We start from the raw sequence: 15,621 nt of genomic DNA on the forward strand, positions 1-15,621 counted from the left end.
GGAACCGGTAACCGGTAACCGGCTGACTGAATGATAATAACAAAAGCCGCTCGGCTTGGCACGCGTAATTAAGTCGCATGTACTCGTACGATACCCGCTCCGATAGCCGAGGAGCCAGCAGCCAGGAGCCAGCAGCCCACCAGCAGCCATGCCCCTGACCATACACTCAGAGAAATATCTTAGAGCTATTAAGTTAGAGATTCAGTCAGTATTTGAGAGGAAACTGCATTAAAAATGGAATCTTAATAATGATGGAGGAAATAATAATATTCAATAAGAAATAAATACAAATAAAATAAAATACAAAAAAATTTAAATTACAAAAAAATAAAAATTAAAAAATAATTAAAAGAAATTAAATTAATTTTAGCAAATATGTATATATATTTTCATATTTAAATCGAAGTGTTTTTCTTTGCTCAGTGTTCCATTCCAATCATCCCCTTCCCCAGCCGCTCCCTTCGATGTTTATGATTATGGGTAGCTCCGAAAAATAGGCAGGAATCGTGGCCAAAAGAGGACCCAGCTCCTGTGACCAGGATTAACGTGAAATTGTCAAGTGTTTTTGTTGCTGCCTGCTGCCTGCTGCTTTTGGTCTTCCGGTGTTGCGACGTTTAATTAAAATGTATATGAGCCGTGAGAGAGTGAAAGATGAGAACACATTCCGGGAAGCCGCAGGGCGGGGTACACAAGGCACAGGGTGCTGGGTGCTGGGGCGGGGAGGGGCTGCTGCTGCCAACCGCAGAGCAAAAGTTATGGATGCCCTGCGATCCGCAGTCGCATCATAAATTTCAAATTAATCAATGGGCTTATGAGAACAACAAAGTCCTTGGTCCTGCTGCCGAACCCCCCACACCCCACCCCCTACCGACCCGAAAAACAGAGGCCTAAACGAAAATTGAAACTTATGCGTGCGGCCATGGGAGTCGGGAAGAAGGAGGAGTCCCCACTCCCACGTCCACCCGTTGTGGACCCTACAAATGCATAAATTCCTTGAGCCCACCAGATTTGCTGCTCTCATTTCCAGGGGTTTTATATGACAGCCCGACACTTGCCTGACGGATGTTCGCCTTCGTGCGGGTCACGGGAAAGGGAAGGGTTTCCGCTCGCAAATTGTCGGGGCAGTTAACGAAACTCGACGTTAATTGGGGTCGGGGGTGACAGGCAGATCGGGCAAGTGGTGCTAAATTTTCGGAACATTTTATTACCAGTTAATGTCGATAAATACCACATTTATGCAAGAAATAAATGAATTAATTTTCAACTAGGAGAAACTTCTGCAACTGCTACTGTTCTTTATTTACGGAATTTCCAAGGTTTATTTTGGAATACAGAAAAAGTATCTGCGCGATGAGTAACCTTCAAAAAGCGAAGAGTAAATTGGCAGCTAGTCTAAGGAGAGTTTATATCAGCACAATAATATCACGTGTTTATTTAAGCTGAAATATTGATGAAGGAGGCGAGAATCGCACCACCATTGTCCAATTAACCCGTCAATTCGTTTCCTACTTACAGGCCCAACCGATGATAGAGTGGCCTGGCCCAATAGGGGTTAATTTAGCAAGTGAATTTAAATTTTTGTTTGTTCTAGCCTTACCAGAAAGTGTAATTTGTGTGTAGGAGCCGCGTTATATCAGCAATTAATCTTGAAAAATTATGTAATATATAATTATATTTTTTTTACGACTATACACGCCATTGCGGATGCCGTCATATTTGTTCTACTACCTCATAGATGGTGTCTGTCCATTGGGGTATTGGGATTTTAGAATTGGGCGCAGTCGGAAAACATTTGGATGGCTTTGGCGCCGCGCTAATTGCGGCCCTTTTTGTGGGGCCAAACGAATGGGCGGACGGGCGGTCCGGGCCGGGCCGGGCCGGCTCTTTGGTTGGATTCATTAGGCCACAAAATTGGAATTTATTGCGCAGATTTGAAAGCCATATACGAGTATATATACAAAGAGCCTCTCCAGAGTCTCGGAGCGGAGCCACACACGTGTGCGACGGCCCACAACGGAAAGAAGCCCAACAACAACGACAGAGAAAAAAGGTAAGAAGTTGGAAACCCTTTGCCTTTGGCTTTGGCTTTGCCTTTAGCCAACGACCGACAAGAGCAACAATAATGGCGTAATGGGCTAATTAGCCATATCCCAGGCAGGCAGGCAGGCAGGCAGTCCGCTGGAGAGGTCTAAAAGCCTTTCAGTCCAGTCGGTGGCCAACAATAGGCCGGCAAAGTGTTACAAATATCACACTTAACGGCCCAAAAAGAACTCGACCATGTATGGAACAAACACAGAGACCACAGGCCACCGCTCGACCTGGTGATTAATCAAAGGCAATAAGCATGCAGCCAGAGCTACTAGAACTGTTCATATTTCAAATACGTATCCGCAAGATACGCAACAGTCGACTGCCCTCACTCTCACCCTCACCCGCGCCCTCGCCCATATGCAAATGACCAACTGGCCAAAATGGTGAAGGATGTGGCCAACAGTGTGCGTGCCATGGGCCATGGGCTATGGGCCATGGGCCAAGCGAGAAAACTAAAAAATTAAATGTATTTACATAACTGCCACCCACAAAAGTCGGAGTCGTCCCCGGTGTCGGGGCTGGAGTTTGGGAAATGGCTTGAATAGCGTTTGCATTTCTCATAATCATAATTTACGCCAAAAAAAGGCCTACCCCAGTCTCCGCGGCGGCGCTCAATGCGAACAGCTGACAGTAACGGCCGCACTGTGGTCGGGCTATGGCAGTCGAGGGTTCATAAATTTGATTGCATTAAGAGATGGAGTCTAATAAATATGAGAGACTGATTGTGCTATGGTTAATAAGCTCAGGAGGAGTTCATGCGCAGAAGGAATATATTCTCTATAGCCTATCTTATATATACATATATATATAGCCTCTGTATATATATTCTGTATTCTCTGCTATGTGCAGATAAGCGCAGTGCGTGGTTTAATTCGCATGATTTGTATGGAGATACGGAATCAATCAATTAGTACTTGAATTATGCTCATTAAAATAGGGCTCTTTGGCTTATTAATTATTAATTATTTGATTATTTTTGGATTACACTGTGGGACAGTCATTTTGTACTTTGCATGAGACAAAATTTATATTGTGGCCCGTGATGAGTAGATCACTTCCTCATACTGATAATTTGCACATAGACCCCCAAAATCTTTTTTAAAAATTCAAAACCGCAATTCGATGACTGTTTGCATTTTCATAAATTTTACTCAGAGCCTGCAGCGCGGATATCCACAAAAAGTAATAGGTTGACAAGAAATTTGTAGTACCTTTCACGTGATTTTTGATTCGTGGAAATAGAATGGATATATCCAGCGACATAGCGATATACGCGACTCAAAGTTGAAGTTTTCTTTCATTTTTAATGTTTCTTCAATTTTGGAATTTTTAAAAAAATTGTTTTTTGTATGGAATGGTATTATTTGTAGACATGAACTTTCTAGTACCATCTATTCCTAACAAAATAAGCTACTAATAAATAAAATTAATGAAAGAAATTAAACTTGATAAGAAGAAAACGAACAATGGAATAATTAAAGTATATTAATATAGAATTTTTTCTGATTTGTTCAATATTCTATTCTCTTTCCAGTGCCTTCCCTGTACTACGAGTATTGAAATCATCGCTGGCTTGAACCGATCACCACATTGACACTCGGCATCCCACAGTGAGTAAAATTTTTCATAGCACACCCACTGTGCGGAATTCCACGCATATGCGTGATTATTTTGCGCCTCGAAGGCGGCTGAAAATGTTAATTAAATGATTTTCCCAGCGAGGGCCCCCCCGTCAAATGGAAACGAACAAAACAAAAAAGAAACAAACAAAAAGGGAGAAAACAAAAGTCTCGATTGCGGCGGCCACTGCCCAATGGCCACCGGTCGCTGTCCACCCTTCGCTCTGCTGTGTTGGTAGTGCCACCACCACCCTGGGCCGGAAAAGTGCCTCGAATTATGCATTACTAAAGGCATTTGCGGCTGTGGCTCTGTGGCTGTGTGGCTGTGTGGCAGCGGCAACCCACGCATATATTAACGCTCAGATAGCGATCAGAGTCGATTCGGGCCTGGGACCGGGTCAAATGATTTTGCATATCGCTGGTCGGTTGGCCGTTGGTAAAAATGGTAACAAAAAAAAAAATGTCATGCGTAGCCGCTGGTCCGCCGGTCCGCAGGTCCAAGACTCTGGGGCTCTGGGGTTTGGGTGAGTGACGACTGACAGCGCCTCGAATAGGGCCAGCGCACGCACAAGGCTAACTAAGTGGCAGGCAACGGTGGCAGGCGCAGGGCAGGTGAGGCGGGGCAGCTAATGGAGGGGGTGGCTGTCAGGTTCCTCGGAACCGAACTGACCCAGAGTCCAGACCCTCCTCCATGCCTTTCCTCTTCACACGTCAACGCAACAAAGCCGAAAATTAGTTAACATTTTTTGGTATTTGATGCCCTTACACCTGCTTATTAGCCCCGGGGTCCATTGGTTTGGTTCTTCCTTGCCCGAGACTGAGAGAGCGTGAGAAGCAGCACTACCTAGAGCTAGACACAAAAAGATCATTAGGATCGAGGGCAGAGGTCGCAGGAAGTCCAAACACTGGGAGGCCTGATTGAGCTGATTGATCGATAGTGCTCGACTCGCTACGGACAGACGTCTGTCCTACCAATCGATATATAGTTGTCTTGTATAAATGATCTCGCAGTGAATTCTGTTGTATTCCTACAGCTGTGGGGGACATAAATCTTAATTGATATGTTGACGGGGACTACTGTCGGTAGGTGAAGATTTTCACAGAGAATCGATCAGGCATCACTCAATTAGAGTTGGAACAGAAGCAGCTATTCCTATTCCTGGGACAGATGAGATGCTGCTGGCATAGAGTGTAATTAGCCAGGTTTTGAGGTGTTGCCAACTCTCAGTATATAATGAATTAAAGTATTATAATATTTGCTTCTGATTTCAATATTACAGATTAATAATTTATTATAAATCGCATGACATGCAAGCAGCGAATAAATATCTAGCTCGCCAGCTTGATCGTGACAGATCGCGATTTATTTGCCTTACTTCCCCCCACTGGAAATGTGAAATTCTGTTCAACGGGAGTCCGCCGCGTCACGTTACACATTTGGAAGCGATTTACAAACGCAATCAGATATTTATTGATACACCAAAGTCGTGGGCTGATTGTGTTTTTAATGAGATCACGTCACCAATTTGAAGCTGGGCAATGTGTATGTAAAAACAATTGAATATTAGGTAAATAAATCGTTGGGCAGTTCGTGAGTCACGTGACAAGCATTAAATGTGGCAACTTTGATCAGAGATTCAAGTGGTGGCAACTTTAATCAGAGCTTCAAGTGGTGGCAAGTAATTTCCATGGGGCAGTTCATTAGGGGTTAAATTTGTAACATTTAGAGATTTATTAATGGAAAGTTAGAGCAGCTAACAGTCTACTAGCCGTGCGCAAAAAAAGATATTCCCCCCAATAACAGTAAAGTTTTCTCGCTTTGGCAGGAGTTGAAGCGGCAGTGGGAGTGGCGTCGAAGGCCGCCCCTCCCCCCACCACTCTCATTATGGGCATTTCCAACTTCTGGTTGGGTTGACGGCCTGACGAGTGACGGGTGGACGATGGGGGGAGGGCCAGGAGCTTGGTCCGTGGCTGCTTCTGCTTCTGCTGCTACTTCTGCTGGCTTTGGCGTTTTCAATTGTTGCTAATGAGTGCCACAAATTAATTAGGTTACTTCGTTACGCCGCCGCCGTCGTTTGCCTCCGCTTTGGACTCTGCCCCAACATTACATGGCTGTCTGGGTAGGGTATGGGGGGGAACTGCTGGCCGTTGTTGTCCCGTCCATGTTGCTGGCAGTGATAGTTGTTGAAAATTAGCATAAATTTCTCTTTCTTTTTTTTCTTTCTTTCTTTCTTTCTTTCGCTTTGCTCGCACGGAAAATTGAGCAATTTTCCAACGTTTTTCCACGTTCGTGCGGCAAGTGAATTATTAATTTAAAATCCCCTTATCACGAAACGGAAACCTCTGCAATTCCCGGCCCATTCATGTTCCGATCTTATCTGGAATAATGGATGACAGCCACAAAAACGAGTCTTACCCAAGAAAATCTCTGGATGCGGGTAGACCACTTGAGGGAGAGGGAGGGAGAGCGCCACAACTCCACTCCACTCCACTCCACTCCCTATCGATTACCCAACACGATAATCTGACCACAATAAATCTGAATCCGTTTCGGATTAACTTCTATATAATTACGTGTATGGCCTTTAATTGAGGTAGACTCCGTCTGTGTGTGTGTGTGTGTGTGTGTGTGTGTTTCAGGACTGCCAGATGAATGGGCCCGAAATTGATCAACTTTCCAGGTAAATCCATTTTATAATTTGGGATTTTCTCAGCTATAACTCAACAGAAATTCGGGACTTAAGAAGGCAAATAAATCGATGGCAAGGCATATTTTGGGAGTGACTAAGAAAATTTGTTATAAAATCCATTGTTGAAAAACGCTGAAAACCAATTTTGGAATGAGTGTTAGACGGCTCGAAAACGATCCATAAAAATGAAAACTTCTTGCTGTTACACTCTGCAACGGGTATACCTGCTGAATTTTCCAAACTTCGCGCTGTAAAACATTTTCTCTTTTACAATTTCCACGCCACTGGGGAATTTATTGGCATCAATTTTGATATTTAAGTGCCACTATTCCAGCGGTTTTATTCTCTCGGGTATGATATTGGCTTCTTCATTCAAGGGTTCCAAATTGCATAAACTTAATGAGAGTTAATGTTGTCAAGGTTTTTAAGATTGCCATCAGACTTGCCTCCAATTTGGTCCGAGGCACATGAGGCACGGCACAGACATAAATCTCCCCTACCTGGAAGTGGAACACACATCTAAGAATAGATATTTCTCGAACTTAACCTTTAAATGCGAGTACGAGGACGAGTGCGAGTGCGAGTATTATATGCTGCTACCGATAAGAGTTATATATGTACAAGGAGCATCTTTCCTCCGTGCTGTTTTAGTGGTATCCAAGGGCGACCGATGGTTCCCCGGATATTTTGCAGCCCTCGAAGGCAAATGTGAAACATTGAATTATGACTTTTACCGAGGGCTGAGTGGCAGGAGCAGCAGCAGCAGCAGCAGCAGGAGGTGGGTCCTAGCAAGGTCTCTGGCTACGCAGTTGGTACGGGTATTACCTTTTTTTGTTGTTGCTGCTCCTCCTCCTCCTTCCACCATCTTTCGGGCAAATAGTGAGGATTATTAAGGCTTAGTCGAGGGGTTGTGTGTGTGTGTGTGTGTGTGTGTGTGCGCGGCACAATTACACATGCACAAAGGATACGGCTAAGCGGCTTATACCAACGCATCCCAGAACGTTTCCAAATGGTATGAAACGATACAGAAACGAACAGAACAGAACAACACGAAGCGGGGGTGGTGCGGTGCGGTGCGGGTGGGGGTTCGGTCTGCGGTTTCCGGCTTGGGTAAGCGCCCTATTATGAACAGAAAAGTAACGCTAATGAGTAAATCAAGTGCACATGTGTGCCGTTGAACTGGAATACCACCCACCGCCCTACCTCCTGCCTCAGCCACACACAAACACTACCTCCTGCTCCAGCTCCTGCTACGCCCTCTGTGCCTGCTCCAGTGGATCCTTTGAAGCTGCGGCAAACGGCGTGTTGAGGCATAAATAAGCCTCTCGTTCTACCTAACTCTTGGCCTCCCATCAGCCACTTGGCGCTGTTTTAATAGCTAAATTATGTAATCATGATGTGTGATACCAACACACACACATACATGGCACACACACATACATACATGCCTTGGTATTTATGCAAATCCTGATGGCTGCCTGCCACTACGTTACTTCTTCTTAGAAACTTTTACTTTGTCCCGGGACCAAGGAATCCACAAGCCCGTCTCCATGCCCCACATCCCTTTTGGCCGCCCCTTTTGGCTTGCCACCCCTTTTCTTTCATACTCTTTCCGAGCAGGGTATTGGGATTTTCCTAGGTGAGAACAAGACCAACAGCAGAGGAGTAGATCAGAATTTCTAGTTATGGGCGGAACCCACAAAGGATTCCTTTCGCTGTACTTTCTATGTCCTTTCTTGGTATGTATCGAAACTGGAGAGATCCGATTAGATTCTTTAGCTATGGAGATTTGAAAATCAGCTCCAGATATTAGCAATTTTTAATTATAATTATTTTTAAAATCATTTATGAAATTGCCTTCGAAGCCAGGGCTTAAAAATCAAGAATTCTGAAGCAGAAATATGTATATTACTTGTGCAGTTTATTCCCAAGCTAAGTTCACTTGCCTCTGGGGGTGTGAATTTTTTGTACGATTTCTGAAGGCTGGAAATGCCTTACAAGTGTATCCAAAAGCTGCGACCTTCAAAAACGAGTCCTGCCTCTTTTTTGTTTTAATTTGAGATTTTTCATAATGAGCAACGCAATGGGTGGAATAAGGGCAACGCTATATGCACACACACACACACACAGATATATATATGTATATGTATATGGATATGTGGCTGGGTGTCAGAGGTCGTTCGGGGCTCTTGGTTCGTTGCCATAGTGTGAAGATTAAATTCTACTAATTAGAGATGCCAAGTGGGTGTTCGCGCATTTGTGCGGGAATGCCTCACATGTATGTGAGTGTGTGCGTGAGGAAACCATCAAAGCAGCCAGCCTGGCAACACAATCCCCACCCAAACCCCGCAATCTCCTGCAAAGCGCCTTCGCCTTCACATCATTGATGTGCTGCTGGCCCTGCTGGCCTCCTCAATCCTCGCAACACAAACTACAAAGAAACATTACACAGCAGGCATAGCCCCAGTGTGTAATACCCTTGGCGCCAAGGATTACGGTTTTAATCTCTGGCTGGTGCCCCCCGAGTCAAATCCAAAATAAACTCACGGCTCGGCGCTTCATTTGAAGCCATTCGAATGGGGAGAAACGCGTGATGCGACTTCGCCCACAAAATAACAAAACAAATCAGACATGAAAGACATAATATTCACGAGATCGATGATCGGATTCGTAGCTTTGAAAATAAATTTTAACTAAATTTCACTTATATTTTGCCAAAAATTTTAGTTGTTCCTGTTATACTAGTTGTGATGATAATATAAATAAATAAATAATTATAATAAATAAATATTTAGAGGCTTACATTCAATGTTACCCAAAGTGCCTCCGACTTGGAGACAAAATGTTGCTAAAATGCTGCTAATATGTTGCTCAAAAACCACCAGAGAAAAGTGCTTGAAAACCTGAGACTCAGTTTGTACGCTCTCTCTCTCGTTAGAGTCATGAGGAGGCAGTCATGAGGACAGCGACTTGAATTCGAGTACATGCGTGCGTATACGTAATCTCACGAAGTTTCGAAATTTCTGCATTTTCTGTCTGTCAGCGGGAAATTTTGCTTATTTTGGCCAAAGTATTTTCCATACAATTTTGCAATTTTTAGGGTAGAATTGTGAAAGATCGGGAATATGCAATAGCAAAAAGTTTCATCGATTTTTAGCTCCTATAGAAAACCTTTTAGAAACTCAAAAAAGAAACTTCAGTTGACTTTGAAATCATTGACACTTTGAATACGATTCCATCATATATATATATATTCCATATATATATACATTGCTGATGCCTGACAGCCATGGGCTCCCTGTACCAGGATCCGATGGCCTCCGTGCCAATGATTATCATGGACGAGACAATTGGCCTGAGGCTGGTGCCAGACGAAATAAGCCTCAGCGATCCGGTGATGCTGCGACACGTGCTCTGTAGCTCCATTGTAGTGCACAATCTGTTCCATGTGATTCTGTGCTGTCGACAGTTGCGCAAGTGCCACCGCGTCCAGGAGCCGCCGCGCCAAATGAGAAACGTGATGTCGCCGGCGGCCTTTCAGGCGGCCAAGAACGACGAAATGCATGCGGTGGAGCGGCAACTGATGGGCTACGTATTCGATGCGATCTTCAGCTGCATGGAGCTGTACTTTGGCGTGTTCCATATACTGTGGGACCGCACCATGGCCTTGTACGGCAATGTGGGCGAGATCGTTTGGCGTAACTTGGCCTACATGGCGCTCTTTGCCACGTATATGGTGTTCCGCACGCTGCCGCTGGTCTTCTACGAGAAACTCACGCTGGACAATCGCTACAACGTGGACCCGGAGAAGGCGCCACCGCTGGTGGGCGTCATATGCGCCCTGGCCTTTGTTATTGTGTTTCTGCAGGTTCTGCTCATTCCGCTGACCGCCATCTTCCTGTATATCGAGATCTATGGCGGCTATTATTTTGTGTTCTGGATCTGGGGCTTCCTGTTTGCCGTCTCGATGCTGGCGCTCATCTTCTTCAGCCTGTTTGGGCTGCCCTGTCTGGGCAGTAGCAGCAGGCTGCCCGAGGGATCGCTGCGTAACCAGCTGCTCGTGGTGCTGGAGGACTACAATTTTCCGAGCAATCGCGTTACGCTAATGCACACCTTTCATATCGCCAACGCGACGGCCTTTGTGTGGGGCTATGGCTGCTGCAAGCGTCTCGTCATCCTGGACAATCTCATCCACAATCGGGCCATGCCAGTGGCCGAGCTGCTGCCCGAGGAGATCAACATGGGCCTGAGCGACATCCAGGTGGCCGCCTTTGTGGCCCATCAGCTCTCCCACTGGCGCTACTATCATCTGCTCAAGGGCTTCATCTTGGTGCATGTCAGTCTGATCATCTACATGGCGCTCTTTGGCACCTGCTACCACGTGCACGCCCTGTACGAGGCGGCGGGCTTTCCGCACAACTACTATCCGATTATCGTGGGCTATTGGCTGGTCTACAAGTACGTGATGCCCCCCTATCTGACAATCGCCAATTGGATTATCTTCTACTATATACGGCACTCGGAGTATACGGCGGACAACGATGCCTGGCGCCGGGGATACGGACCCGCGCTGCGTGAGGCTCTGCTCAAGCTGTTTGCCGACCATCATGTGTTCCCCTTCGACGACCACTGGTACCTGATGTGGTACCGCACACGGCCCTCCTGTCTGCAGCGTATACGCAATCTGCAGCGACTCGATCTGGGCACCAGGCTCAGCAGAATCGAGCTGATCTGATCCGTACTTTGGCTTTGCATTGTAATAATTAAAAATGGATATTTTTTGCCACATGCCACTTGCCACACAGACTTTTTAAAGCTTAAGCCCGCCTGACAGCATCAGGCTTAAACTTTAAGTGGAGTGCAAAACTTTCGGGGGATCCTGGAACGGGTGCAAACTTTTCCGCTGTGTTTTAATTAAAATTCGTATCAAATAAGCCGCTGTCATACCGCCGCTCTCCTACTCCAGCCAGCTTCCTCTGCTTTTCCTGCGTGTTCCCATTTTGGTATTTTGTGTGTTAAAAGCTAATTTTCCGAGCGGTAAAAGTTTGTGAAATTGAGGAAATACTTTACCAAACCAAACTTTAAATGCAGCTGGAAACTACAAGTGCTTGAAATTGTCAAAAATCCAACTAAAAATTGCACATTTTTTCAATAGAAATAAAATAAATAATTATAAGGGATTTTCTGCCTTCATTTAATAATACTTAGCTTTCTAGATATATTCTACGGCATACCCAAAGCACTCCTTCACCTCCTCCTGCTGCCCGATCTGTGACCTGGGACCCAGCTGCATCGTTTGGTGATTGTGATTGAAACGATTGTTGACAGGTTGTTTGGCATAGGTCACCCATTTTGATGCTCTGCATGGGGCACAGACTTTACCACCTCACTGTGCGAGTTTCATTGTTTTGGCAATAAACAAAAAACAACAACAAAAAGTCGTATGGCCCCTTGGCCTGGCCTCTACGCCTCTCGCCAGATACATATTAAAGTACATATCTTTGTTGCTTATGTGCGTATTCATTTTTTTTATAGTTAAACGCGGCTGGTGTCTACTTTTTAACGGCTGCTGTTGCCCCGCCGAATTATATTTTATTTTTTGCTTTGCCAAAATTTATTTTAAATGCCTTTCGACAACATAAAAATTAATGTCGCACCAGACAGAGGCCAGGAGCTGCAGCAGCAGCAGCAGCAGTGATGGGAGAATTAAGTGAAAAAAGAAAAAAGGAAAAAAAAAACCAGCAACGATCGTAAACTTATTCCCCAAGCACTCGAAATTGAAATTGCTTGGGTTGTGGGGCAATGAAAGCCTCATTTATGGCCAGAATGATAACGGAATGGGAATGCGAGTCCTTCGCTGTCACTTTTTGGGGCGCAACTTAATTAGCCAACGACTTTAAACGGATTGACAGAGAGTAAGAGAGAGAGAGAAAAGGGGATTCGCTTTTTTTTTTTTGGTTTTTTTGGCTGTTGCTAAATCAATTACGCAATCAAACGGTTGACAATTTCTACAGGATGAGGGAGTTCTTCGCCCCGCCACATGCAGTACATGCAAAAAAAAAAAATGAAGCATGGTGCAGTGCAGTGCGGATGTGAGGGCTAAATGCGTTTCTCTTCCATTCAAACATTCTCTCAACAACTGCCAGACCACTCCGCAGTTGGCAGTATGAAGAAAGATGGAGCTCAGCTCCAGTGCGGACGGAACTTTGAGGGTTGTCTCTGTCTCTGACGCTGTCTCTGCCTCTTTTTGCTACCTCTGGCACTGCCTCTGCAGCGCGCGCTCGAGCGGTGACAAGCGAAGCCTTTGCCCCAACGCATCCCCACAACTGTGCAAACACTGTGAAAAAACAAAACTAAATAGATATTCAAAATATATATCATTAAACGCAGGAGACAGGATTTGGCTAACATTGTAGCTGAAATTGTAACCAAACTGTAGCTGAAAGAGGGTTTTATTTCCGGGAGTTGTTATGCAATGGACAAACCGATATATGATAGAATTTCCCATGCGACAGATTGGGAACATAAGTCCTGCAGAACTGTCCACAATCTAATGTTTTTCTCTTGCACAGAACATTCAAAAGTTTTGGCATTTTGTCGCAAATTTTGATTCTTTCTTCTCCATTTCATAAATATACTTTTTTTGTGCAGTGTATGTGTACGTCTTCTGCTGCGGCCCCCACGCCTGGCCACGGCATTCACTTTGATGTTTTACTTTTAGTGCCTCTCCACGCTTGGGCTTCTGGGCTTCTGCTGCGTCTGTGTGCGGCTCTATGATGATTTCTTTCCTGAAATTATATTTTAACTGCCAGTCAGCCCTGCCACGACCAACACCACCACCACCACCACCCATGCCACCCATGCCACCAAAACTCTGGCCACATGGGGCAAGTGCATCATGTTGCTGGGACATAAAAAGTAATGACAGCAGCATTTCTCCGGCCCGATAATGACGAACGAGTGGCGAACGGGGGCGGAACGATGGCGATGATGATGATGATACTGATGATGATGATGATGATGGTGCACTGTGTATGTGTGTGTGTGTAGAAAGTAGCTAAAGGATATGGCAGGCAGGCAGAAAGGAGGGATGTATGTACTGGGTATGCTGCCACCTCCGGGCTTTGTGAAAACTTTTCCATGCGACAAAAAAGAAACGAAGAAACGAACTTCGGCCAGCTTTAAGCATCCTTTCAACTTGCAACTTGCAACTTAAATGCTATATGGTTGCAGTTTTTTTAATTTCTTGGAGTTTTCCCACTCCTGAATGACCATATTGACTTGAATAGCTTTCAGTCGAATCAGTGTGAGTCTGTGTGACTCCCAAGGCGTGCAACAGCATCTCACAGATCTTAGCTCGGCTCATTCGCGTGGATTGTGTGGGGCAACAGCCCTGTTAACAGTCCAGCGTAACAGCATGTTTCCGAACTCCGGTCAACAGCTCTGTTAGCGAAAACACTCTGAGAGCGGGCTTTCGTTATCGTTCTCATGATCCACGCGGCTCTCCAGGGGCCGGCCTCAGACTTGTATGCTAGAACCTTGCAGTAAGACTCTCGTTCTACCCCCCGTTGCAAGCGGACGTGCTTTTAGTGACGATCTACAGTAAGTTCAATACGCAACGGCAGCGATAATTAATTCGTTACAACTACAATATATTTTATACCATATAAAACGAAGCCCTCCCTTAATACTTCTTTATATTGGTGCTTAATCTATGGAGCATCCATCCACCTACGAACACAAATAGACTTAGTCAATTGTATTTATTGTAAATGTCTCAAAATGTCTCATTTCAATGAAGCATTCGCTTCTTTGGGGCTCCTTTCGCTTCAGCTTTGGCAAGCTGATTCTTTGCACTCAGCAGGCAACGCAAACATTGTGATTTGCGTTTTCACTGTTCATTTTTTGCATTTATGTATGTATAAATATGTGCAACGAATGAGTCATAAAGCACTGGACTGCACTGCACTGTACAGAGCCACTAACATGCGGTGCTAGCTGTATACTATACACTGTACAGTACACTGTACAGTATACTGTATGGTTAGTGACAGAGCCAATTACACTCTCCATGTAAAGGGCGCATGGAGAATAATAAATTGGGCATTGAGTCGTTTATAAAGTCCAGACTACAATATTACAAAGTGAAATCAAAGCAAATATAATATACATAGATGAACATTTAATTTCCACAGAAAGACGTAAGATGTTGAATTTATTATTATCATTTTTTTGCGTTATATGCTTTTATGGGATGCATTTCCACAACGTAATTAAATCAGAGTACGGGTGAGTGCTGCTTAAGTATTCCTATATAGTATATGGACATAATTTAAGACAAACCAAATACATTTTCGGAAAAAGCCCTTACTATGGACATGACTGTGTTAAACTTATAAATGAATTGGCCCAGAAGTTTCCCGAATACCGTTTTGAAACTCCCTCGGACTGGATTCTAATATTGCCGATCGGAGGGTTGATCTTTGCTTGCTGGATATACGGCTTCAACGGGATCCTAAGATTATTTTGGAAACTTTACAATCAATCGGCGAAGCTATGCTCATTGATTCTTACAGTTGTGGCGGCTTTATTATTTCTTATTTATTGGCGGGTATGACGTTAATTTCATCTAGCCCCAATATATACATATATTGAACATTCTATATTATTCATAGATTTCGAAATTTGGAGTCTTTGAAGTAACTCTGGAGGGGCACACTATTTATTCGACGAAAAATGGTCAGCTTCCCCAAATTTTTGAGCTGTCCGACATCATTCAAAGGAAAGCCCCCGGAATAAAACTCATAAACTATTTTTTGGTATTCCTTTTAACGCTGATCGTACGTGTAGTGATCATTGAAAGCAATAGAACACCTCCAATCAGACGTCGATAGTTTTGTATATTTTGGCTGGCATTAAAATTGGATTTGTGACAACTGTCTTGAATAAAATAAAAATCATTTTGTATATCTCCGACTTGAATGCAATTATTAGAAACAAAACGAAAAATAGTTTATTTCGTGTTTCATATATGTCGCATCGATACAAAACCAACTGGAAGGATGCCGTCATGGGGCAGCTGCACACTATACTATACTTGCAGCACCCGCCCACCCACCAGATACCAACCAGAGCCAGAGCCAGAGACCAGCCAGCACCGCATGTTGCCCGCCAGATAAAGATAATAGAAAACTTCAATTTTGCAGCAGAAACAAAAACAA

The 15,621-nt window shown here is 44.4% G+C and overlaps 1 protein-coding gene and 2 long non-coding RNA genes across 7 annotated transcripts in view; all 3 read left to right on the forward strand.

Moving 5' to 3' along the window:
• The window catches only part of LOC111072715, a 44,529-nt gene extending 40,828 nt beyond the window's left edge, over positions 1-3,701 (forward strand). For all 4 annotated transcript variants that reach the window (XR_005968137.1, XR_005968136.1, XR_005968138.1 and 1 more), the window contains exon 3: positions 3,626-3,701. This is a non-coding gene — a long non-coding RNA (uncharacterized LOC111072715). The remainder of the gene's footprint in view (positions 1-3,625) is intronic.
• A 5,921-nt stretch (positions 3,702-9,622) lies between these two features.
• On the forward strand, positions 9,623-11,192 carry LOC111072712 (CAAX prenyl protease 1 homolog). Its single transcript, XM_022364725.2, has one exon. It carries the CDS (start codon positions 9,690-9,692, stop codon positions 11,133-11,135), a length of 1,446 nt encoding a protein of 481 aa, XP_022220417.1. The 5' UTR covers positions 9,623-9,689; the 3' UTR covers positions 11,136-11,192.
• Positions 11,193-13,987: 2,795 nt separating this feature from the next.
• LOC121403773 lies at positions 13,988-15,376 on the forward strand. 2 transcript variants are annotated; one of them, XR_005967674.1, is made up of 4 exons: positions 13,988-14,002; positions 14,575-14,689; positions 14,765-15,011; positions 15,076-15,376. It is a non-coding gene; the product is annotated as an uncharacterized LOC121403773 (long non-coding RNA). The 2 variants fall into 2 exon arrangements; XR_002607607.2 differs by having other exon boundaries at positions 14,596-14,689.
• The last annotated feature ends 245 nt before the right edge of the window (positions 15,377-15,621 follow it).

The sequence above is a fragment of the Drosophila obscura genome, unplaced genomic scaffold (assembly GCF_018151105.1).
Source record: "Drosophila obscura isolate BZ-5 IFL unplaced genomic scaffold, ASM1815110v1 contig_1, whole genome shotgun sequence".
In the NCBI taxonomy this organism is placed as follows: Eukaryota; Metazoa; Arthropoda; class Insecta; order Diptera; family Drosophilidae; genus Drosophila; species Drosophila obscura.

What these genes read in the sequence shown, in the direction of transcription:
- LOC111072712 (XM_022364725.2), top strand. Translation starts at nt 9,690, where the DNA reads ATGGGCTCCCTGTACCAGGATCCGATGGCCTCCGTGCCAATGATTATC.